The sequence below is a fragment of the Nelumbo lutea genome, chromosome 3 (assembly GCF_056320005.1).
Source record: "Nelumbo lutea isolate HS-2025 chromosome 3, American lotus-T2T, whole genome shotgun sequence".
NCBI classification, from domain to species: Eukaryota; Viridiplantae; Streptophyta; class Magnoliopsida; order Proteales; family Nelumbonaceae; genus Nelumbo; species Nelumbo lutea.
In genome coordinates, this window is record NC_142686.1 from 94047299 (window position 1) to 94072734 (window position 25436).

General features: G+C 44.1%; 2 protein-coding genes across 9 annotated transcripts in view; both read right to left on the reverse strand.

Moving 5' to 3' along the window:
- Window positions 1-25436, reverse strand: part of LOC148866943 (solanesyl-diphosphate synthase 2, chloroplastic-like) — a 60352-nt gene that overhangs the window by 28004 nt on the left and 6912 nt on the right. The window contains exons 1-3 of one of the 8 annotated variants that reach the window (XM_088981165.1): window positions 24719-25010; window positions 24081-24354; window positions 23841-23965 (exon numbers count right to left, since the gene is read on the reverse strand). In XM_088981165.1, the coding sequence (XP_088837291.1) occupies window positions 23841-23965; window positions 24081-24318 (363 nt within the window). In that variant the 5' untranslated portion in view covers window positions 24319-24354; window positions 24719-25010. Of the gene's footprint in view, window positions 1-23840; window positions 23966-24080; window positions 24684-24718; window positions 25011-25436 lie in introns of those variants that run through there. The other 7 variants (XM_088981162.1, XM_088981167.1, XM_088981170.1 and 4 more) reach the window with 7 other exon arrangements.
- On the reverse strand, window positions 9533-11437 carry LOC148866944 (uncharacterized). The gene is made up of 3 exons (XM_088981171.1): window positions 10803-11437; window positions 10287-10725; window positions 9533-10199 (listed from the first exon to the last, which is right to left on the reverse strand). Exons 2-3 carry the CDS (start codon window positions 10290-10292, stop codon window positions 9669-9671), a joined length of 537 nt encoding a protein of 178 aa, XP_088837297.1. The 5' UTR covers window positions 10293-10725; window positions 10803-11437; the 3' UTR covers window positions 9533-9668.

A 25436-nucleotide genomic window follows, 5' to 3' on the forward strand; every position in this document is an offset into this window, starting at 1 on the left:
TCCGTACCGGGGGCCCGAACTGACCCACCTTGTAACAGCTCGGGATACACTTCGCCGAGCTGACCTTGTAACAGCTCGGGTTATACTTCGCCAGACTAACCTTGTAACAACTCGGAATACACTTCGCCGAACTGACCCACCTTGTAACAGCTCGGGTTACACTTCGCCGAACTAACCCTTGTAACAGCTCGGGATACACTTCGCCGAACTAACCTGCCCTATAGATACCTCCGAGCTCAAGACCGCCTCGCTCAGCACTTCGCATCACTTGGCACCAAAACCAAACAAGTCGTACCACGCCTGACACTAAGGAAGTTCGTGCCCAAGGGCACCGCGCCTGACTGACTTGGGATCTGACGTTTGGCGGCAGCACCCTAAACGGCCACCTGCCACCACCACTGACACCGCCATCTCCAGTTAGATGACGGTTAGGCAGTGACGGTTCTGTCTCAGTAGAAAGGACGACGGCCGAATTGACAAGCACAAGGGTGATCATACTCAACCTGACAAGGGCCCCGGAACGAGTGCACGAAGTGACTATAAGAGCCCCCTACCCCCCGACAACAGAGGTATGCAAAAACTTTGCGCTATCTGGTATTACCTTGCTTTTGAAGGATTCTAACTTGAGCTTCGGAGCCTCTACACCGGGTTCCCCCCGGAGATTCCCCATCTCCTCCGTTTCAAGTTCCCTGCTACCCCGTTCGGAAGCAAGGCCAGGGAGAACTAAGACCGGCCGATCGCGCTCCATCAAGATTCTCTAGTGAGCTTCCGTCATGTATAACCAGAACAGCTCATTCATGCTTGCATCGATCTCTGCGCACTCCTCTAATCCATATCCACGCCTATTTCATCCATCTCCATATACAACCTCAGATCCTTCTTATATCTTCTCCCTCCTCTTCCTCTTCTTTACCTTCTTCTTCCTTAGTTTTCGTAACGATGCCTGCGACAGCCACGACGGAAACCATGGTGTTAAGAGGGGAGGAAGATCAAAGACGTCTTTCCTTCCTCGATCCGATAAAATTTATGTTTGGATTGGTATATGGTATGTTGCCAAATGCTCTGCTTTAATGGTTTTGGTTCAGGGGTCCTTCCATGATAAGCCCAAGATGCCTATTTGCATCTGCCAGCGGCGGAAACGTTGCGTATGTAGCCGGAGGGATTGGGATGGGGAATCGTATGGAGATATTAAATTCTGCTGAGAAATACGACCCTGAGAATGAATCATGGGTTCCGCTTCCGAGGATGCACCAATGGAGGAAGATGTATTCAGGGTGTTACACGGACAACAAGTTCTACGTGATCAGAGGGCAAAATGAAAGAGGAGTTGATCTCAGTGAGTTCTATGATGTTGAAGGATGCCCCTGTTTCGACATCGCGACTCCCCTGTTTTTACGACTCAACCATTATATATGCTTGAACAAATAGTCTGTCGGTAAGCGTTTTGGTTTTATATCACATAAGTTTTTTACGTGAAAAGAAAGATCAAAGACCTGTCACAGACTCCATTTGTGAAAGAAGTTTTGGGCAGTTGTCCTCCACCTCCTCTGAAAAGGACTTGGTGTCACAAAACCTGGCAACACCGGCGAAAGTGGTCGGATACAGACGATGACAGTGGTGGCAATGGCAGCGGAGAGACAGGAAATGGAACGGTTGCAGAGTGGTTCGCTGTAGTTGCCGTCAGGGAGAGGGAGAGGGATGGTGAAGAAGAAGGGAGAGGGATGGACAACAAAATTGGGTTTTGAAGAAAATTTCACGTGTACGAATTTCGGTGGAAACGATAGGGGAGGATTTGGACAATAGCTAAAGAGCAGGGGTATCGTGTCAATACGCTAAACAATAAGGGTAGTTTTAGAGATTTATCCTAAAAAATAATCACTTATTTCACATTGGGTATTTGGTGGTTTTTTCCTCCGATAAGCATTTCTGATATTTTTGTCTTTCATTTTTCTCTAATAAACACTTCTAATCCAAAGTGAATGAATAAAAGTACTTTAATAGAAGTGTTTTAATAAAAGTGCTTTGATAAAAGTTATTTCGTAAAAGTGCTTTTGTAAAAATATTTTTGTTAAAGTGCTTTTGTAAAAGTATTTTTATAAAAGTGCTTTTATAAAAGTACTTTCATAAAAATGCTTTCTTAAAAGCGTTTTCATGTAAAAATACGTTTATGAAAGTGCTTTCATAAAAGTATTTTTATAGAAATGCTTTCGTATGAGTTAATTGGTATTTTAAAATTCCTACGAATTGAAAGGGTATAATTGATATTTTAAAAATTTACTGGAGACAATTCAACAAGAAAATTTGAATAAGCTTCTATTTTTAAAATAATCACTTATTTTGGGTTTATTTTTCAAACACCAATAAATACTTAATGATGTAATCCCAACCCAAATAAGCATTTATTACAAATAAATACTTATTTTTAAGCACGCCTAAACATAGCATTGGATTGGGTGAATGGAATGGCCGTCTAGCGGGGCTATGAACATAGGAACCAATGATAATGTTTCATGCTATTAATGAATTAGTGGTGTAATGTATTTTATTAACGGCTTGGAATATTGGTTCTCAACGAATACAACAAATTCATTGAAGGCCTCTAGCTCGACTTCAGAGTCTTGGGCAAGTGAAGCCACATTGTCAGCAAACACCAGTAACTCCGAGAGGAGTTGAGGGAAGTTCCGAGAATCCATTTGATTCATCTCTACTTCTCCACTAGAATCTGATCCTTTCGGTGATTAAATAGTCAATAAGGGATAAGAAGAAATTAATGATTAAAGAGCTGGATTTTGACTCTTATCCTAAAGAGTGGTTGGTTTTGTTTACTGAGTAATTTGATGAATCAAATGGAGTTTTGTTGGATGGTTGTAATATAAAGACAAAATCATAAGTGATGAAGGAAGATTTGGCCCAATCTCGTAACCTCTCAACACGTGGCAAAGACAACAGTTCGGCACGACAGTAGGCCCGAGGTGCGAACTCCAAAAGGAGGAACCAGCGGTCCGAAGTCCCCACAAGGAGTCTGAACTCTCCCTTTGACCTCGGGCCTTACGAGCACAAAGGGCAACAACCCGAACTGGCCCGCCCCAGGGCAGTTCGGGCTACACCCCTATCCGAACTCAAGATTTCACATCGCACACCACTTCGAACTCAAGACTTCACCTCGCACACCACTCCAGCACTTCGTCTCCAGGCTGCCGAACTGAACAACCGTACCTGACACTAAAGGAATCTGTACCCTGGGGCGACACACCTGACTGACTTAGGATCTGACGCTTGACAACCGCACTTCAACGGCCACCTGCCACCGCCACCTCCAGTCACAGAGACGACTTCGACAAAGAGAGCAGTGGCGGTTGCTTGCCCTAGTAGAGGTGATGACACCCGAACTGGCAGAAGTGCAAAGGTAATGATACCCGACCTGACAGGATCTTGGGAGTGAGTGCGCGAAGTGGTTATAAAAGGCTCTCTTCCCTCCAAGAGGGAGGTACGTGATAACTTTGCGCTATCTGGTTTTGATCTTACCTTTGAGAGAATACTAACTTGACCTTCGGAGCAATCTCACCAGGTTCCTACCAAGAGATACTTCACATTCTTCTCCGTTTTAGGCACCTGTTGCATCAGTTAGAGGCAAGGTCGTTGATAGCTAGGACCGGCCGGATTGTGCTCCACCAATTGGCGCCGTCTATGGGAAACGCTTCTAAAAGCCTCCCTCTAAAACACTTATAACCCCTTTTTTTTCCAAGAAACCCCAACACTCATGGATTCTTCCAGCAATACCGGACGTAGCACGGAGATGAATACCCCTGGGGAATAACTTCAAGTCCCCGTGGTGTGCATCGGACAGTTCACCATCTCCCTTCCGGTGGATGGGATCCCCAGCCCGAATGCGCCACGAACAGTAGCGCCAGTGAACCTTCCCGCCGTGAATGTACCCCTTCCTCTACCTGTCGAGACAACCTTTACCAAACCAACTGCTGTCCCCCTGGCGACTAGCTAGAGCCAGTTTGACGATCTGATGCAGTGCATGCGGGCAATGCAAGCCCAAATGCAACAGTTCCAACAGCAGCAGCTCCAGCAGCATCAAGTACTGCACCACCTCTCTCAGTATCACTATTAGTAGCAGTTCCCCCAACTGCCTCCTCTGAACCAACCACAGCTTCCACCTCGGCACCCTGCTCCAAAGCCGGTTAAGCCCTCCCCTCAGGGTGGACACAATCACCGAGGAGAAGCCTCCAAACTTCAGAACCCCCCAAGAGCCAAGCCTCATCCCCGGGCTGAGGGGAAAGAAAAACCACCCCCACCTCGTAGCTTGCCGGCGGGTTGGGAACCTCGCCCGCCAAGTCAGTACCTCGACACTCCAAGTCTGAGCTCCCACCCATAGAGAACCGATTCAGCGTCCTAGCGGCGGACTACCAACATTCCGGGCCCATCGAGCATGGCAACACAGAGGCCAGCAACACCAATACCAGGCCCACTCAGCAACAAAGATGCCGGCGAAGTCACCGAACTGCCATCCGTGTCCTGCCCGAGCTCAGAGGTAAAGAAGAGACAAGCTCGAATGAGGTAAAAGTTGCCCCTATTCTCTCAATTCCTTTCCCCCTCTCATCAGAACTCCTTGCAGTCCCCATGCCTATAGACTTCAAACTCCCCCCTCTAGACAAGTATGATGGGTCCTTCGACCCCAACGACCACGTCGATGCCTTCTAGTCCCAAATGCACCTGGCAAGGGCCAATGAATCGTGCATGTGCGTGGCCTTCACCATCACTTTCAGGGGGTGGCCCGCACCTGGTACAGGAACTTGGCCCCCGGGTCAATAAGAAGTTGGACCCAGTTCGTGTAGGTCTTCACCGTACACTTTGTTACTAGCAAGCGATGCCCCAGAACCAAGGAAAACATCTTCGGAATAGTCCAGAGGGAAGGAGAGTCCATCTGGGGCTACATAAAGCGATTCAATGACGCGTGCTTGCAGATACCGCGACTAGACCCCGCGGTGTAGCTCGCGACGGCCAAGAGAGGAGTAACACACAAGGAGTTCAAATGGCACATGGTAGCTAGCCAACCCGTGACCGTAGCCGAATTCCTCAAACTCGCAGATAAGTTCATGAGAACAGAGGAAAAGATCAACCAAAAGACCGAAAGCGGGATCAAGAAAAGGAAGAGGAAAGGTGAGCCCTCCAACCCAGATGACAGAAGAAAAAACCCGGCCCAGGAGACGAAGCCGAGCTAGCCGTTCCGAGCTCCCTTAGCAGCTCGAACAGACTACACACCCTTAAACACGAGGCGGGCCAAGATCTTGATGACGATCAAAGACGCCCCATACGTAAAATGGCCACCTCGCCTAAAAGGCAACCCAAACGAGAGAAACAAAAACTTGTACTGCAGTTTCTATAGAGATCACGGTCATAGTACCGAACAGTGTAATAATCTCTAGGACGAGATAGAGGGACTCATCCGTCGCGGGTACTTGAGACATTTTGTAAATAATAATAATAATAATAATAATAATAATAATAATAATAATAATAATAATAATAATAATAATAATAATAATATTAATAATAATAATAATAATAATAATAATAATAATAATATAGGTCGGCAAGGGGAGCACGGTAGGGACGCTCCCGAATCTAGCAGCAGGCCAGCCGAACCATCACAAAGACAGCCTCTGGAAGAGAGGCCAGTTCGGGGAACCATCCACGAGATAGTGGGAGGTTCGGTGGTAGCAGGTTGTACTTCGGTGGCAGCCCGAGCGTCAGTTCGCGAAGCTGCCCGAGAAGAACAGAACCCTCCAAAGAGGCTGAAGACGGAGGAGCCGATTTTCTTCACGGAAGACAATGCGCGAGGGGTCCACTACCCTCACGATGATGTGCTTGTCATAAAACTAAGGATCAGTGACTTCAAAGTTAGGCGCGTACTTGCCAATTCGGGCAGCTCGACGGACATTCTCTTCAAGTCGGCATTTGACCAACTTCAGTTGCAGATAAGCGAGTTGAAGCCTGCGAACACTCTTCTAGTGGGCTTCAATGGAGAAGAAGTCAGGCCCCTCGGGAAAATAACAGCACCTATGGAAATCGGCACATGGCCTTGTGCGGTCAAACTCAACCACGATTTACTGGTGGTCGCGACCCCCTCCCCATACAATGCCATAATAGGGCAGCCAATCACGCATGTCCTACGGGCAGTGGTCTCCACCTACTACTTGGCAATGAAGTTCCCTACAGACTTCAGTGTGGGGGTAGCGCGGGGCGACCGGCTTGAGTCCCGCAAGTGTTATGTTGCCGCCCTGAAAGGAAAAACCAAGGTGGCCGACGACCTTGAACTGGAGCGGCCTACGGAGCAAGGCGAAGAACGAGCTGCGTCCACAGAAGAAATGGTCATGATCCCAACTTCAACTGTGGGCCTAGCACGGACGCTATAGATCGGTGCTTCCGTCTAGAAACCTCTACGATCCGAACTGGTAAGTTTCTTACTTCAAAATTTAGATAATTTTGCATGGTCTGCGGCCGATATGCCCGGCATTGACCCCCACCTTATAACTCACAAACTTAATACTGACCCTATAGTCAGACCCGTTAGACAGAAGAAACACAACTTAGCCCTAGAGCGTTGGAGGGCAGTCGACGAGGAGGTCGAAAAGCTCCTCACAGCAGACTTCATAAGGGAAGTTCATTACCCGAGTTGGGTAGCCAACCCAATACTGGTAAAAAAGGCAAACGACAAGTGGCGCATGTGCGTCGACTACATCGACCTGAACTGAGCTTGCTCGAAAGATTGCTTCTCCCTCCCCAGAATTGACATCCTAGTGGACGCGACCTCGGGACATGAATTGATAAGTTTCTTGGACGCCTACTCAAGCTACAACCAAATCAGGATGGACCAGTCCGATGAGGAAAAAACCACCTTCATAACCGAGTTCGACCTGTACTGCTACAAGGTCATGCCCTTCGGACTGAAGAATGCTAAGGTGACCTTCCAAAGACTTGTGAATAAGCTGTTTCAGCCCTTAATTGGCACGAAAATAGAATGTTATGTAGACGATATGGTCGTCAAGACACAGTTTTCACAGGAATTAATACAAGACTTAGATTCTGTCTTCCAAATTCTGCGTCAATTTAGCATGAAACTGAACCTAAACAAGTGTGTCTTCGGTGTCACCTCGGGTAAGTTCCTAGGGTACATCGTCAACCGGCACGGTATTGAGGCCAACCCGGACAAGATAAAGGCCATCCTAGATATGAGACCACCCCGAAAAGTAAAAGAGGTTCAGAGGCTAAACGGTTGCATAGCCGCTCTGTGCCGCTTCATGTCCAAGTCGGCAGACCGCTGTCTGCCTTTCTTTAGCAATCAAAGGCAAAGGGTTCAAATGGACCCGAGACTGCCAGCTCACGTTCGACGAGCTAAAAAACTACCTCGCTAGAGTGCCAATCTTAACCAGGCCTGAGGAGGGCGAGGTCTTAGAACTGTACCTCTCGGCAAGCGACGAGGTGGTCAGTTCGATACTAATAAAAGAAGTAGATCGGGTCCAATGACCCATCTATTATGTTAGTAAAATTTTGTAGGGAGCATAGACGAGATACCCGCAGATTGAAAAGCTGGCATATGCACTGATAATTGTAGCTCGGAAACTCCGCCCATATTTCCAGGCTCACACGGTCATCGTCTTGATTGACAAACCTCTGAGGCAAGTCTTACTCAAGCTCGAGGTTTCCGATCGATTGACGAAGTGGGCCATTGAGCTCACGAGTACGACCTCTAGTATAAGCCACGAACTGCTATTAAGGCCCAAGCCTTAGCAGATTTTATCGCCGAGTGCACGTTCAGCCTCGAAGTCCCTAGGCTGGTTGAGCCTGAGATCCCCAGTTCGGGTGAGCCCGGAGCTCCCAAGCCAATAGAGTCTGAACCCCGTGAAGTAGCAACCAGGGTGGCATCTCTCCTAGTTAGGCCAAACACAAATTGGGATGAGGAGCCCTGGATCCTTCATGTAGATGGCTCCTCGAACCAACAGGGCAGCGGGGTTGGAATAGTCCTACGTGGCCCGGGTGGCACGAAATTGGAATACGCACTACGCTTTGAGTTCGCGGCATCCAACAACGAGGTAGAGTATGAGGCATTGATAACCGGGCTTAACCTAGCGCAAAAGGTAAGAGCAAAACACATAGTTATCTGCAGCAATTCCCAGCTTGTGGTCAACCAGGTTACGGGCGAATACGAAGCACGCGAGCTAACTATGATCGCCTACTTGGCAAAAGTAAAAGAGGCTCTGCTCAACTTCCAGTCACACTTCATCAGGCAAATCCCGAGGTCAGAGAACATTGAGGCCGACGCTCTATCTTGGTTAGTCAGCATCAGTCACAACGCCATGAGAACCGTGTACATAGAGGACTTACCTTGGCCTAGCATTCTCGGTGGGGCAAAGGAGGTCGCTCCCGTCCTTGAAGCAGAGCCGAGTTGGATCAACCCACTCGAGAGCTTCTTGATAGGTGGAACCCTCCCTGCGGACCACAATGCAGCCAGGAGGGTGCAGCGCCAGGCAGCCAAATATGTCATAATAGACGAACGGTTGTACCGACGGTCCTACACACTCCCCTACCTGCATTGCTTGCAACCTGCCGAAGCTGAGCTCGTACTCTGCGACACTCATGAAGGGTTGTGCGGCGGATACTTGGGGGGCAGAGCCCTCGCCCAAAAGGCACTTTGACAAGGGTACTATTGGCCAACGATGAAGGCAGAGGCCGTTAAGCTTGTCAGAAAATGCGACAAATGTCAGAAGCATACCAATATCCACCGTCAGCCTGCCGCCAACCTCAAGTATCTCACCAGCCCATGGCCCTTTGCGCAATGGGGCATCGACCTCCTAGGGCCATTCCCGCCGGCAACAGGAGGGAGGAAGGAAAGAGTAGCTCGACCTACTGGATGACGACGATCAGACAATCAGACAAACGGAGATGAGTTACGTACCAACCTCGACGACGATCAAACGATCAGACGATCAGACAATCGACCTATAGGACGACGACGACGACCTAAGCGGAAGTAATGAACCTTCCCGTCGACGATCAGACAAACAGAGATGAGTTACGTACCAACCTCAACCTACTGGACGAGGTAAGAGACCTTGCGTACATCCGGACCGCAGCTTACCAGCAAAGAGTAGCTCGGTACTACAATGCCAGAGTAAAAAAGCGGAACTTCCGCATCGGCGACCTGGTCCTCCGTAAGGTCATGGCACCCGAGCCCGAAGTGGACAAACTTGGACCGAATTGGGAAGGACCCTACTGAGTAAAGAGAGTGCTCGGGGAGGCATACAAGCTCAAAACTTTAGAGGGAAAACAAGTACCCCGAGCATGGAACGTCGTTAACTTGAGACGATACTACCTTAGATCACCAAGCGAAGTGGACTAAGTCGCTACCAGAGCCTAAGGGCTAGGATGCCGAGCTAACAAGGACCTCGGCATGGGCAAGCAAAGGCAAAAAAATGCCAACCAAAAGCTCAGGCAAAGTGCTAACAACGAACTAATAGGGGCATCGGCATATGGTCAGTTCGGCAATACGGCCAGTTTGGAAGAAAGAGTGACCACCACTTAACAAAAAGAAAATCATTCCATTGCAAAACACTTTGTGTACATTTCCAAAAAAAAAAAACAAAACAACAGAAGCGAGCTCACAAGCTTGGAGGTACTTCTTCACCATCAGAAGGCACTTCAACGATTCCCGAAGGTCCTGCCTCATCCTCAGAATCCGGCTCATCGTTAGCAGCGTTGGCCATCTCCCAAGTAATGCGCGAAGTGGTTATGGTGCTAATATCAAGCTCGGGGTACGTATTCCGGATCATCCACTGGCTCAGTTTAAAGCCCCTTCTGTACGAGCCCACCATTAGGTCGTCAAAGCGCAACGAGGCGATATATTCATCGACGGCCTTCTTCTTGGCATCCTTGATGCCCTGAGAAAAGATCTCTGTCCTCTCCCTAATATCCTTTTGAAGGTATTCAACCTGATGCTGCAAGTCCAGCCTCAGGTCCGCCATATGCTTCACCACCACTCCCATGGCCTCGGTATCTCTCTGAGACCTCGCCAGCCTGGCCTGTGCAGCACGAGAAGCTGCCTCGGCAGCGCAGGAAAACTCTTCAGCAGCCCGTGCCCGCCTCGATCTCCTTTCCGCTTGGGCCGCCAAGGCGTGGATAGAAGAATTCACCTACCAAAAGGAAAAATAACAAATGTTCAAAAGAGCAATAGCAATAAAGATAATGACAAAAAGCTCGACAAGAAATCGCTGACTTACCACCATGGCATGAGTGGCAGCACGACAAGCTACCTGGTTCAAAGGAAGTTTGGTCTATGCCACGACCTCCTCTGGGTAAACGACCTCCTTACTTTTTGAAGAGCGTGGTTCGGCGACAACACGCTCCTAAACTCGCCTTGGCATCCCGAGTCTGAAGGCCCAGCTTGCATATAAGCAGACTCAGTATAGGGAGCCCCCATATAAGCAAATTTAGTGTAAGGAGCCTCCGTATAAGCGGCCTCGGCATAAGGGGCCCCTGTCACCTCTTGTACTGGAGGGGCCATCTCGGGCTCCCTGGGAGGATCCACCGGCGGGTAGTCCGGTACCTCGGGCTCCGCATCTCGGGGCAGCTCGGCACGAGTTCGTTTGGCGACTCACTTCCTCCTCTTCATGATGTGAAACAGGTTCCCGCCATGAGTCTTCTCTGTGTCCATTGCACCTGTAAAAAGAGCTCGGCATTAAGAAAACGAAAGAATTTAGCAAAACAAAAGGCAAACCTCTGAGTAAGGAACCTACCCGAACTCAGATTGACCTCGATGAGCTTGGCCTCCGCCAGATAATGGTGGCATTTTAGCCCAAGCCGTGCCCATTCCCGGAGGCCCTTCGTCGTCTCCTTATCAAGTGTAACACCGGCATCAGAGGCAGCCATCCCCCACCCGGTTTGGAACGGCCACCCCAATGCATTTCGCACCTCGAAGTAGTCCCGTTTCCACACCGGGACCTTATTAGGAAGATCGTGTAAAAGCTTAAACCCCGGGCGAGGAGACAGGTAATACGCCCAGGAAGGGGACCCGTTTGCTTCTTAAGCATTAGAATGGAAGAAAAGATCTCCAGGTCTAAAGGCAAGATCTGTTCGTAAAATAGGGAGATAGTCCCCACCAAGTTACGAATAGAATTCGGGTGAAGCAGGCTAACAGTAACGCCGAAGTGGTTCATAACCTTGACAATGAGGAGGTGGAAAGGCAGGCGCAACCCAACGATGAGCTGCTCCCGGAATATCACGATCTCATCAGGACCGTGTTCCCAAGGGAAATTGCCCGAGGGTATAAAGTAAGTGTACTCCCTAGGCAAATTGAACTGGGTAATAAGGGAATGAAGCCTTTTAGGCGTCATGGTCGAGGGCCCAAACTTGTCTAACGCCCGACCTCGACGGGAGGAGGACGCCAAACTACCAGAGGCGACTCGGCCTACGGGTTCAAGCTCCTCCTCGAGCTCTACCTCGGGTTCACTAAGGCTGTTGGGGGATGCAACTCGATTCGTAGAACCTGCATCTGAACCCCTCGAAGAATTGTCTGAGCTGTCTGAGCTAGACATCAGGAGGAAAAGGATACCAGGAAGAAAGTAGACTCACCCGGAAAAGGCAAACGAACTACGGAAACTTGGATGCGAGCTAAAAAACTCGGACGCGAGCTAAAACTTGGATGCGAGCTCAAGAAGCAAAACGCGGGAGAATGGCATTGAAAAGCGACTGGGGTCCCCCACTATTTATACTCACAGTAACCAAAAATCAACGGCTCTGATCAAGGCAAATCCAATGGCCCGCAGTCGCGCCAACCGCACGTCTCCTGAGATCGAGACGTGACTGGCCGCACGTCTTTTGAAACTGAAAGAGCGTCAGCACACGTCTCCCCGCGTTAAAGGCAGCAACGACACATTTTTTCAAATTTGAAATAATGCCTGCTGTCACGTCTCCCAGCGGCGCGTTTTTTAAATTTTGAAATAAACGTGCGTTGTCATGTCTGTCAGCATTTATAGACGGATTGGCGCGTTTTCCGACATTTTGGCCTCGAGAAACCTGGAAAATTCCCGACGAACGCGCATTTCGCGCTATCAGTCAAACCAGTCCAAAGTACGGGCCAAATCCACCCGCCACCTCGTGAACTCCCCACGCCAGGGCAAGCCCCATTGCACGAGGAGTGGGGGGCAATTGATGAAGGAAGATTTGGCCCGACCTCGTAACCACTCAACACGTGGTGAAGGCAATAGCTCGGCACAACAGTAGGCCTGAGGCGTGAGCTCCGAAAGGAGGAACCAACGATCCGAACTCCCCACAGGGAGCCTGAACTCTCCCTTTGACCCCGGGCCTTACGAGCATAAAGGGCAACAACCCGAATTGGCCCACCCGATGGTAGTTCGGGCCACACCCCTATCCGAACTCAAGACTTCACCTCGCACACCACTCCAGCACTTCGTCTCCAGCAGCCGAACTGAACAACCGTACCTGACACTAAAGGAGTTTGTACCCTGGGGTGGCGCACCTGACTGACTTAGGATCTGACGCTTGACAGCCGCACTTCAACGGCCACTTGCCACCGCCACCTCCAGTCACAGAGACGGCTCTGGCAAAGAGAGAAGTGACGGTTGCCTGCCCTAGAAGAGGTGATGACACCCGAACTGGCAGAAGTGTAGAGGTAATGATACCTGACCTGACAGGAGCTTGGGAGTGAGTGTGCGAAGTGGTTATAAAAGGCTCTCTTCCCCCCAAGAGGGAGGTACGTGATAACTTTACACTATCTCATTTTGATCTTGCCTTTGAGAGATTACTAACTTGAGGTTCGGAGCAATCTCACCAGGTTCCTCCTCGGAGATTCCTCACCTTCTTCTCCGTTTCAGGCACCTGTTGCACCAGTTAGAGGCAAGGTCGTTGACAACTAGGACCGGACGGATTGTGCTTGGTGTCAAGCCACTTGGCATAGTCGAACTCCGCCCATATGCTGGTGGCGACCATGCTCTTGGTGAAACTAAATGAGAAGATTGGTCCAATAGCAAAGAATGACTTCTCCAGCTACAGAGTTGAGATTGTCTCTGATTCGAGCCCTTGTACCGTGCTGCATATCACAAAATCCGCTCCCTTGTCATACAGCTCAGGCAGGTCAATTTCACTGAAAACACGTTTCAATGTTTGTTGTTTGATTTGACGCCGGCGGAAAAACTTCAGCTATTTGGAGAAAACCACCCATGTGGCTCACTGTTCTTTACCTTTGTTTCTTCTTCTTGAGGAATGAATAGTATTTTATTTTGAAGGATAATTTTGATATTTTCAAAAATTTTAAGGATAATTTTGATATAGGCGAAAAGTACTACATCTACAATTTTCCTTAAATTAATTGACAAAAGACTTAAACCTCCTCTGACATATATATTAATGCTAAGACCTCCCTTCTCTTTTCAAAATGGATTAATATCTTCCCTGACGTTATTGTACAAAAACTTCCCCTACATTAAGAATAAATCTAATCACATATACCCTCGTGTATCATTAAATATATTAAAAATCCAATATTTCCCTTTTATTGACATTATTGGTAGAAGCCACTCAAAACCATAAAAAAATAGTGATAAATTATAATAGACTTAAAGATTTGATAAGTTATTTGAGATCTTTTTGGGATCATAGGAAACCTTGAAACAGAACTAAAAAAGAAAATTTAAAACTCATGATTGAGAGACGGAGAGAGAACAAAATCCTGTTAATGTGTTATAAGTGCATCTAGGTTACATGCAAAGAATTTGGTTCAAGACTTAGTTTCACCAAATTTTAGTAACACATGCCTTATAAGCACTAGGTGTGGATTCAAGTCTACAAGATATCACCACTAATTTGTTTTGTTTCTTGAAGTGTGCCCAATTTGTGTTGTTTTAATTTAAACTACACAAGGAATTGTTGGTATCATTTCTTGAGTTTTGTGTGATTTAAATTAATTGCTTTTTGTCATTTGTTTCTTTTTTGTTTTGTTTGTTAGTGGAGTGACCTGAGTCCTATATGGAATAGGAAGAGCACTCCTCTTAGGTTTATCTATTGCCTTGTGCTCTTGATTTATGTTTTATGGGATTTTTGGAGAGAATGCACCTGGACCACCACTCACATACACGTGCCAACCCGGGCTGGGCTGGGCTAACACATGCACACACCTGCCTGCCACGTGTGCCATGTTGTGTTTTACCATACATGTGGGTCTAGGGCCCCTGTTCCTACCTTAATTTATTTACCTTTTTTATCTTTATGGTGTTTTAATGTTTTAATTAAGAGTCATTTTTCTAACGTTACTTGGGGAGGCAATATTACCCATTTGACCCATCCAACCCATCCATTTAAGATGAGGATCATTATGGGTTGAATCATCCATTTGGGTCACGAAAAGAGGGTCAGGGTGGGTTGTGTTAAGAGTACCCATTGGGTTGTAAAGGGTTAGGGTCAATTGGGTTGAGGGGAGGGTTGAAACTGTAAGGGAAAAGGGTCGAGCTGGGTGGAGTCTCAACTGTGTTGTTCTCTGTACTGCCAAATCGCCAGGTTGAGGGGAGAAAGTTAGGTTGCCATTCTCATCAAAACTGCTGGTGATTTTCTCCCTTCTCCCTTTTTTCTTTCTCTTTCCCTCTCTCCATTTCTTCTTCTTCTTCTTCTTCTTCTTCTTCTTCTTCTTCTCTTCCAAAACTTGGGTTCGCATAGCAGATCTCTCTTTGCTTTTTCCACCATGAGAGAGGTTGAGTTGGCATAACAGATCTCTCTCTGCTTTTTCCGCCATGGCAGAGGTTGCGTTCAATATCAGATTCACACTAGATCTAGTTCAAACCTAGATCTGTGTTCATTATCTTCCTCTATTGAAGATGGGGTGAATACATATCTGGGTTTGAAAATATAGATCCACCGCCTGTAAAGGAAGAGATCATAGATCTCGTTCAAAACTTCATCATCTTCCTATGTGAAGACACATCTGGTTTTGCTAAATAGGTCCACCGCCTATAGAGGAGGAGATCACAATAGATCTGGTTCAAACCCAAATTTGTGTTCATTGTATATTTGTATTCCTCGGTGAATACAAATCTGGGTTCGCATGTAAAAAAAGATGGAATTTGATATATTTTTTTCAAATTTGTGTTTATTGTATATTCTATTGCTTTTTTGCATCTTATACATTTTCCTGATTTTTTTTTTGTTTTTTATTTGTAATTTTTGTGTTTTTTCTATATTTTTATAATTTCTTCGATTTTTATGTAATTTCTATTTTTTGTATTTTATATTTTTCTAAATTTCTGAATTTTGTATATTTTTTCCAATTTTCTTTGTTTTTTACAATTTTCTGTTTTTATGTGAAAATGTGAAATGATACTTCCATTTAATTTTTTATGTTTTATATTCATTTTCAGTGTTTTTGTTCATTTTTATTTTTATTTAAAAAATATTTTTGTTGAACTTTTTATCATTTTTATGTTCTCTTAGTTGATATTAAATAGAGAAAAAATAAAAAATTGTCACAATTTAGGTTAGGATTGGTCATATAGGTAGGTCAAATGGGGCGGGTCTGGGTCAGGGTGGATTGTAACCCACTAACATCAATAAATATGGGTGACAAATGGGTGACAAATGGGTTAGAGGTTCAATATGGGTGGGTTGATACTCAACCCACACCCAACCCAACCCAACCCACCGATCCATTTGCCACACCTAACGTTACTTTGTAACCACTGCACTCTCCTCATCGTGGGAGAACTCTCAACATTAGCGGAAGACATTTTTGTTGTGGCAATAAGCTTGCTTAATTACTAAAATAATAATAATTTGGTCTGCATTGAAAAACTGGCTTCTGTTCTTCGAGTTTGCTCTCTCTTACATTGTTTTCCTCACTGTTGAATTGTGTTGGGCATACGCAACAATTTGGTTCGCTGCTTTGGGCTGTGAGTGCACACAATGGCAAGTTTGAGAACTATTGTATCTTGGAAGCCAACTGTCGAAAACATTCTGCACCAATACTCCACGAGCCAACAAAATCGATTTTAAGGAGAACAAACATTTGTCATGACTTAACTGTTACTAATAAGTTTTCCATATGTTTCTTATATTTTCTTCTAGTTTGATCTATTTTACAACCATATTACATTAATATTTCCAACAATCTATCAAACATTTCAATGCTCTATAACATTCCTTTCTCTATGTTCCAGTAATGTTCCTATGAAATGAGATTTCCTAGGTATGTTGTTGTACCTGTAAACAGTGATAGATTGCAACTTTTGGACGTGAAGCTCTCAAAACTAAGTTTTTTTTTTTTTTTTTTTTTTTTTTTTTTTTTTTTTGTAAAGAGTAGGAATTCATAGAATATGTGAAGCTTCTATGTGAACTTTTGACGTGATGTGTTTTTTTTTTGAGAAAAAATGAACAATTTTAAAAAAAAAGAGAAAAATTAGGAGGGATTGGAATAAGGAGAGGCAATATGACATGGCACCATTTATTTTAGTGTATACTACAAGAGACCCCTGGATGCATGGGCTGGTGTTAAAAAGATGTCCATGTTACATTTAGTTTTTTTTTTTTTTTTTAATTTCAGTTGGTTGTGATAATTAAAAGTAAACAACTCCTTGTTTTATTTTTAAAAATTCATAAAAATCATAAAATTCTGAAGGAATTGAGAAGCAGCGTGAGAAATGTGACTTGGACAATTAATTAATGTGAATCCTTTATGAAGATATTCGGAACAGCCTAAAGATGTAATGAGTTTTTTGGGCCTTATCTTTAAAGATATAGACCATTTGGTAAATATCCTAATTTATGATAATCTACAAAACTTTTAAATGAAAGATTTTAGGTGCAAAAAGATAGAAAGTTTCATTTAAAGTTCAAAATGGAGAAAAACCAAATTTTGGCCTTCCAAGTTTGGAAAAAGCCCAAAAGATCACACAAAATAATTTGCCAAACACTCCTAATTACTGTTATTCAAAAAATTGTTGAATGGATTAGGCAAAAGCTTCAAATTCAGAATTTATTGGAAATTAAGTACTTACACTTATAATAGTGTGGGAAATTTTTGAAGTAAAAGTTTAGGCAGTTATAACTACACAATTTATCCGAAATGAAGAACTTGTACTTACAATAGTAAGAACAATTTTGGAAGTAAAAGTTTAGGCAATTATAACAAGCGTTTTGAAGTTGTTGTTGACCCAACTAGTTGAATTGTTCGAATCATTATCAGGCCAACATTCTAGGTCCGATTTTGTTAAAACCTGATAAATCGATTTTTGGTGATGTATCAGTTTTTTGGCTAAGTATCTCGTCATTTGATCTGACTTGGGGGCAGATTAAGTGACAAGCTGACTGGACCGAGCTAGGTAGGTTAGGTGACGAGCTGATTGGGCCGAGCTAGGCAGGTTAGGTGACGAGCTGACCAGAGGGCCAAGCTGCCTATTGGGGTTGGTGCCTTTATATAGGCATTGTTTGGTGTGGGCTTCACGCACCATATCCGAGATTTCTGAGAAGTTGTCTAAGTGGTCCGAGATTCCCGGAGGTAACTGCCATGCATGTTGACCACCCTCTGAATCGTTTGGCACGTGGGCCAACTTCCAAGGATCGTGGGAGTGTTTGGATATGCATGCCAAATTTATCGCCAAGCACGTCTCGCAGGTCGCTAGGTTGGCGCCTGTGCCAGGCCGCTAGGTCGCGCCTGGGCCAGGCTCCTAGGCCGCACATGGGCCAGGCCGCCAAGTTGGACACCATCAACTTAGCAAGTTGTTGCTTGAGTGGTTCCGGGTGTCACCTAGTTGTTATGAGGTGCCATGTGTCACAATGTTATAGGAGGGCCAAATCCGCCCTCATCATTTGCCCCCCACTCCCAAGTTGAAAGTAACTCGACGAAGGGAGTAAATTTCTCCTTTTGGCTCGAAATGAATAATTCAATGAGCTCGTAAGTGTCGATTCAATTCCTTAGGCCCTGGGAGCGACTTGCAGTTCGCTCCTTGATTTTGCCCATGCCGAAGAGGCGACTGGGTCTTATGTGGTGCCGAAGTCTTTGCCAATTCGACACTTTAGCCCTTAGGCTCTAGGAGCGACTCGTAGTCTACTCTCCTTGATCTTTGATTTTGCCCATGCCGAAGAGGCGACTAGATCTTATGTGCCCATGCCAAGGAGGTGACTGGGACTTGTATGCCCATGCAGAAGAGGCGACCGGGACTTATGTGGTGCCGAGGTCTTTTATCAGTTCGACACTTTAGCCCTTAGGTTCTAGGAGTGACTTGTAGTCCACTCTCCTTGATCTTTGATTTTTCCCATGCTGAAGAGGCGACTGGGTCATATGTGGAGCCGAAGTCTTTGCCAGTTTGACACTTTAGCCCTTAGGCTCTGGGAGCGATTCATAGTCCACTCTCCTTGATCTTTGATTTTGCCCATGCTGAAGAGGCGACTAAGTCTTATGTGGTGCCGAAGTCTTTGCCAGTTTGGCACTCTAGCCATTTGGCTTTAGGAGCAACTCATAGTCCACTCCCCTTGACCTTTAATTTTGCCCATGTCGAAGAGGCGACTACGGCTGGGTCTTATGTGGAGCCGAAGTCTTTTATTAGCTCGCCAGTTTGCGCTTGGGCCAGGTTGCCAGGTTGCGCCTGTTCCAGGCCGCCAGGTCCCGCCTTAGAGCTACGGCTGCGTTGCATCAGCCTTGTTAGTGACATCGGCTACCCACTCCTACAAGAAGCTACTAGGAGCTCGACCTACGGGGGCAACACTACTGACTTTAGGTCACCAGCTCGAACGGGAGGCTTAGAAGGCTCGACCGGCAGAGGCGTCCATACAGTCTATTGGCCACCTACTCCGCAGAAGCCACAAAGAGCTCATCTTTGTAGAGGGTACCTCACGAAGAGGGCTGATGAGGCTTTATCCGAGTTAAAATAAAGTTGATAGAGCTGCTTAGTTTGTTGGCCATCAACTTCCTACATAGTCTTTGAGTTCATAAAAAATGGAAACTAGAAAGTGAGAGCTTTTAGTTTCTAAAAGGTGAGAACTTAGCTTTCTGGAAGAAGAGGACTTAGCCTTTCGGAGGATGAGAACTTAGCTTTTTGTTGCATTTCCCACAAACGACGCCAATTGATGAATTGATTTTTTGGTGATGTATCAATTTTTTAGCTAAGTACTTCGTCATTTGATCTGAGTTGGGGGTAGATTAGGTGACGAGTTGACTAGAGGGCCGAGCTGCCTATTAGTTATCGAGCTTACTAGAGTGCCGAACTGCCTATTGGGTGCCAAGGTGACCAGAGTGCTGAGCTGGTTGGTGGCGAGTTGGATTGATTGTTGAGCTTCATAGTTCTTCAAAGACCTGCAAGGAATCAATGTTAGAGGACCCGGGGTGGCTAACCCGGTGAGGTCGCTCCGATTCTTAAGGCTGTACTCTCATAATAGACTGCGAGCTAAAAATCACAAAGTATGAGAGCTAGAATATGCTTACTTGCTCCCCCCTACCATTGGGGTTGGTGCCTTTGTATTGTTTGGTGTGGGATTCACGCACCATATCCGAGATTTCTGAGAAGTTGTCTAAGTGGTTTGAGATTCTTGGAGGTAATCGCCATGCACGTTGACCACCCTCTAGATCGTTCGGCACGTGGGCCAACTTCCAAGGATCGTGGGAGTGTTTGGATATGCATGCCGAATTTGTCGCCGAGCACATCTCGCATGTCGCCAGGTCATGCTTGGGCCAGGCTGCTAGGCCGCTAGGCTGTGCTAGGCCGCGTTTGGGCCATGCGACCAGGTCGTGCTGGGCCAGGCCGCTAGGTTGGACACCATCAACTTGGCAAGTTGTTGCCTGAGTGGTTCCTGGTGTCACCTAGTTGTTCTGAGGTGCCATGTGTTACAATGTCATAGGAGGGCCAAATTTGCCCTCATCAAAATCCATCAGTCAATCAAAAACCGTTGACTTAGTTAAAAACCATTTGACCCAGCTGGTTCAACCGTCGACCCGCCCAATGGGTTGTGGGTTGCATACCCAATGCATGCAAACTTTTAGGGGCCATAACTTTGTACACCAACATTCGATTGGGGTGATCCTTTTTATTTTTATTTTGAGTAACTTTTCAAGATCTATGTGTCCCAAAGTGCCACATGCTCCTTGCCTTACTATTTTTGTGAAAAGCCCCTTTTTTTTTGCCTCAAATCACAATTTTTAATATTTTTATAAATAAAAAATTAAAAACTAAATTAAAAAACATAAGTTAAATATAAAATTATATATATAACATATCTAAAACATAATTATATATTTATTGGTAAGACGCGGGCAATCAAACCACTGACCTACGACCTATAGGCAAAAAGGGTTCGGCCTCGGGTCGATTTTTAAAACACTGATTATAACTATAGAGTTTAATAATTTTGGAAGCAAAAGTTTAGGTAGTTATAACTATCTAAAGGGATATGAATACTAGGTATGTATTTCCTAATTTCAATCTGATTAGAGAGAGAGAGAGACAGACCAAGAGACCAAAGGCAAAACCAGCGATAACAGTGGTCGTCCATGGTGATCCATCTAACAATGGAACCTTCTCCTCTCCTCCTATGTTTTAGTAACTTTCCAAAAGACTGAGATAGAATGTGAAAGACTCATTCGGCTATGGATAGGAGCGGGCTTTGTACAAAGAGATGGACTTTAAGGAATGAGACAAGTGATGATAACTCAAAGCCAAAATCTTTTAACAACCTTCTTGCAGGTTACCCATTACACTATCAGAAATTCTTTTCTATGCATTAAGACTGACTACTGTACCGCCACGTAAATTCAATTTGGTGGACAAGAGACCTGCCAGTACTACAATGGCCAATGGTAATCTACCACACTTCTTCACCATTTCCTCTGCCAGATCATGCAATTCATTTGGAACAAGTTCTTTACATCCAATCCTCTTCCCGAAGAGCTCAAGGCTTTCGCTTTCATCCAGAAGGCTAAGTTCATGGATTTCGGTTGATAGTTCGATTGATCTTCCCACATGCTCGGCCACATCTCCGCTATGACTAGTTAGCAACAGTCTGTTGCTCTTATCATCTTCCAAGACTAAAGCTCCTTTTAAAGAATCCCAATTGCCATCCTCCATATCTTTAGGTTGAATCAACCAACTAGCTATCGTTTTAGCATCTTGTTGAAAGCCCACCACATCGACTTATCCATCTCTCGGAGCTTCCCTCCCTTCCGCTGCAGGACGAGAAACCGAATGATCATCCCTATTTGTGGGTTCAAGATTATTGAATGTTGATCTTTTCTCTGCAATCCTCGTAAACCTTTTATTGATGTACTCCATCTTTTTCCCAACTTTGTGATAACCTAGAAAAAATGCAGATCTAGTGACAGAGGGTTTTAAGCCTCCGTCTCTCTTCACGGGTGATAAATTCATCAATAACATCCTCGGCATCGTGGCCTATATCTCTAATATTGCTAACCCAGTCGGTTCTAGAGAAATGTGGATCCAATGCCGCTGGTTCGCCGTTGTGCAGCTGCGTCTTCACTCCTTAGTGTTCGAAGAGGGGTGCTGCTGGTTCGCCGCCTCTTTGTCTCTTTCTTTCCTATCTTTTTTCCCACCCCTTCCCTCATTTATTTTGCATTTTGGGTCATTGTTCACCATCGTCGAACTCCCAAACTCGAGCTAGACGTCACAGCGGTGGCAAACTGAAGATTCTTTGGCAGGCAAAATCCGATGTTATGAAAGGGGTTTTTAGGTGCAAAAATGACAGGGATGTAAGTGCTGAAATTACTGAGTTCAGTGTTTCTTTCCCCTTTTTCTTGTTTTATTTTGAAAATTTGAAGAAGAATAAAGGATGAAATAGTCTTTTTGGCCTTTCTCTTAAGGGATGTTAATGGTAAGGAAGGGTTAATTAATTGTCAGAAACAATAAAGGTAGTGTTAGTCAATTTTCAAATAAGTGCACACTTAGTCAATTAGCCAAACCATAAGGGTGGTTTAAGAAATTTACCCTAGAATTAATTGGATTGAAAAATAAGATGGAAAATGGATTCATTACCATGAAAATATTGAGAATATTACAAAAAAAAAAAAATCTAAAAAATGACTGAACCACCCTTTTATCTTATTCCTGAGCTGTTTGAGCTTGCTATTACCAATATAGACAATTATATTGTTGTTGTCAATACCTACTATAGAAGAAAATCATGGTATCCTTACCTTAGTATACAAAACTTTTGGAAGGAGACGAGTGAGGATATCTATGAATTTATTTGTGAGACTTTTAAAATAAAAGAATCCCTAGAATAATTAATCATATTTTCCTTAGAATGTGTTTAGTTGCAATGCAATTTTATTTGTACTAATACACATGTATGGAAATGCAAATGAAAAATATTAAAAATGGCAAATTCTGGTCTAATTTTGTTTTGGAGTTTACTTTATTGTGCTTCAGGTCTTATTTTATACTTCATTTGTACTACAATCAAACAAAATATGATAAATTTTGAAACAAAAATAAATCATAATTTGCACCGAGATCATTTATACTACCATGGTTTTGCATCAGTGCAAATAAATTTGCACAGCAACCAAACACAGCCTTACCTTCATACCCAAAACAGATAAACTTTCCTAGGCCAATAATGATTATAGATTTATTGGTCTTTGCAATGTTTTGTGTGTAAAACTATAATTAAGTTAATGGCTAATAGGCTTAAATCTCTATTTTGCATAAATATGGGTTCATGGCCATTAAAGTAATCTAAGCTTATAAACAGCCTTGAGGAGTGGTGTGAGATTGTTTTGGAATATATCTCTATGGTTAATGTTTCTGTGTTTATTAGTGGCAGCTTTGGGTGCTTTTTTTTTTTTTGATTCCTTAAGGGGGTGATTCTCTCTCTCCTTACCTGTTTATCTTAGTCATAGAGGATTCATCTTTGAAATAGAAATTAAGAGAACAAATTGAAGAAGAAATTCTAAAAAATCATCACTTCCTTTTGCAAATGATGTGTTGGTTTTTTGTCGGGCTTTTAGGCTTGAAGTGGTTGATTGGTTGTTGTGCTTAACGAATGTCAAAGGTTGTCTATTCAATCAATACAAGGAAGTAGAATTCATAACTCGTATCTTTTTAATGATCACTTCATCTTAATGAAACAGAAAAGCAAATAGAAAGAAGAATATATTCATTTACACAACAAACTTTATTCCTTTGCTGTCTACATGATGTTCGTTAGACTATCTGTTCCTTCTACTATCTTTCTCTTTAGCAAAATTGTACACTTTCTAAAAGGTTTTAAGATTCCTTGTTCCAGAGAAACTTTAAAAGGCAGAAGTCTAATGGGTCCAGAGTGTTCTGCTTTATTCTAATTGTTCAAGTTGACTTTTATACTATGATTCTTCTGTTTCCACTGCATCAAGTGAAATTATTCTAATAGCTATAACTAGAATTAATTCATAACAAGTGCTCCTTAAGAGAGAGAGAGGGGGGGGGGGGTCAATTGGACCGAATTTAATTCAATGAGTCCATCACAGATGGTCCAGTTCAATGTCTGCAGCATCCAATCTGTTCAAATTGGTTTTAATTTAGATTGATTCCAGCCCAAACCTGATTCATTTACACTTAGTATTCTTATTATCTTCTACTAATGGACCGGATATTGCTTAAGGTCTAATCCAATCTAACAAATATATTTGGACCATTAATTCTAGACTGGCCCAATTCAATGTCTTATGGGTCCATCCCATCCATACAAATTGATTTTGATTTGGACGGGTTCCAACAGATAGAGCATTAATTTGTAGCTAATTATCAAAAATACTGAAGAAATTTCAGGGCTGAGAGGTGATTACTCACCGACTTGAGGTTTTGGTTCAGAGTTCGGAGGTCGTCAGAAACCACTTGCAAAAGATTTGATACCGAAACAGGGCTTCTAGGCTTTGGACTGACATCTAATGTTGATGCAGAATCTTGAGCAACCACTAGGAATACGTAATAAGATCAGTAAGTAAAAACAACGTAACACAAAACTGTTTGAAGTTTGAACGCACAGAGAAATTGAAGAGACAGGTCTGGATTAAAGAGAACAAACAGTACCACTCAGCCTTGACTGAGGCGTCTGAAACGAAGAAACTCTGCACCCAGCCCCAGCGATTCCCGGCCTGATCCAGGCCAATTTGCAGGCACCAGTATCTACTCCCATTCCATAGTTCCTGAAGGAAAATCTGTTAACTGATGACATTCCGCACCGATTGGAACTCCAACGACAACGAGAAGCCACCAAGTCCAACCTCGACGGACTGGGATCGAAGTTCCGGCAGGCCAAGAACACCATTCTCAAGTCTCAACACCACCCCAGAACACAGAAATTCTGATCACAGTCACAAACCAAGAAAACCCCTCCCCTCAGTCAAGATCCAGTTCCATAACATGCTAACTGTCAAATAAATAAATGAATCGCCCAAATGAAAAGCAGAAACAGGGTCGATCAGGCAAGAAAAGTGAGAAACGATGAAAGAATCAAGTAGTTCAAACTTCAAAATTCAAATGGGTAGGTAAATCATGGAAAGAAACGACCCAACAATTAAATGAGTAGGCGAGACATATGGAAAGAATCGATCTCATAATCAAATGGTTTCATGAATACTTTCTCCAAGCAAAACCAGCAGGAAGAGAGGATAAGAGGGAAGATATTAAATTAAAGGAGAACTCGTTATTGGGTGAGAGATATTTACAATGGATCCATGAAGTTCACATGTGCTAGCTGCTGCGAGTACTTCAATACTCTTTTGGCTGGGGTACGTACCATTTGAAAATTGAAGTTGATTGTCTGGTTTATCAATTTCTGGACTAAAGAGGTTTGGAGAAAGAGCGAGGAAATAAATTGAAGACATAGCACTGTATACGCTGGAGGTAAAGGCTTCAGGTTGTGCCATGTGTACTATGGTTACGTGCAACCATTTAAAAATATTAAGAAAAGAAGAGAAGGTACACGTACAGACATGTGAAGCAACAGTCATAGCACCCGTCATAAGTCGGCGTAAAGCTTTACTCTTGTAATAAGTCTATTAGTAATGAATTTGTGTTCATATTCTCAAGAATATTCTCAATAATATGATTTAATCATCAGTTTTGCCAATCTGTTAAAGTTATATAGTATTTTCATCGTTAAATTATTAGTATTTCTTTTACTTGTGTCCTATTTTGTTATTTACCTCTCTCGTCATTTAAGAATATAAATATATTCAATATGATTTTTGATGGGACTGTAAATTGTAATTATTTTATTTTTATTTTTTGGTCATTGACTAATACACCCTCATAGTTCATATATTTATTAAAACCTATCCTAATGTTTTCAACCAGTCGTTGACTCGATCAGTTGAACAGATCAAACCGTCACCTAGTTAAGATTTTGGGTACAATTTGAGTAAAGCTCAGACAAGGTTAAAA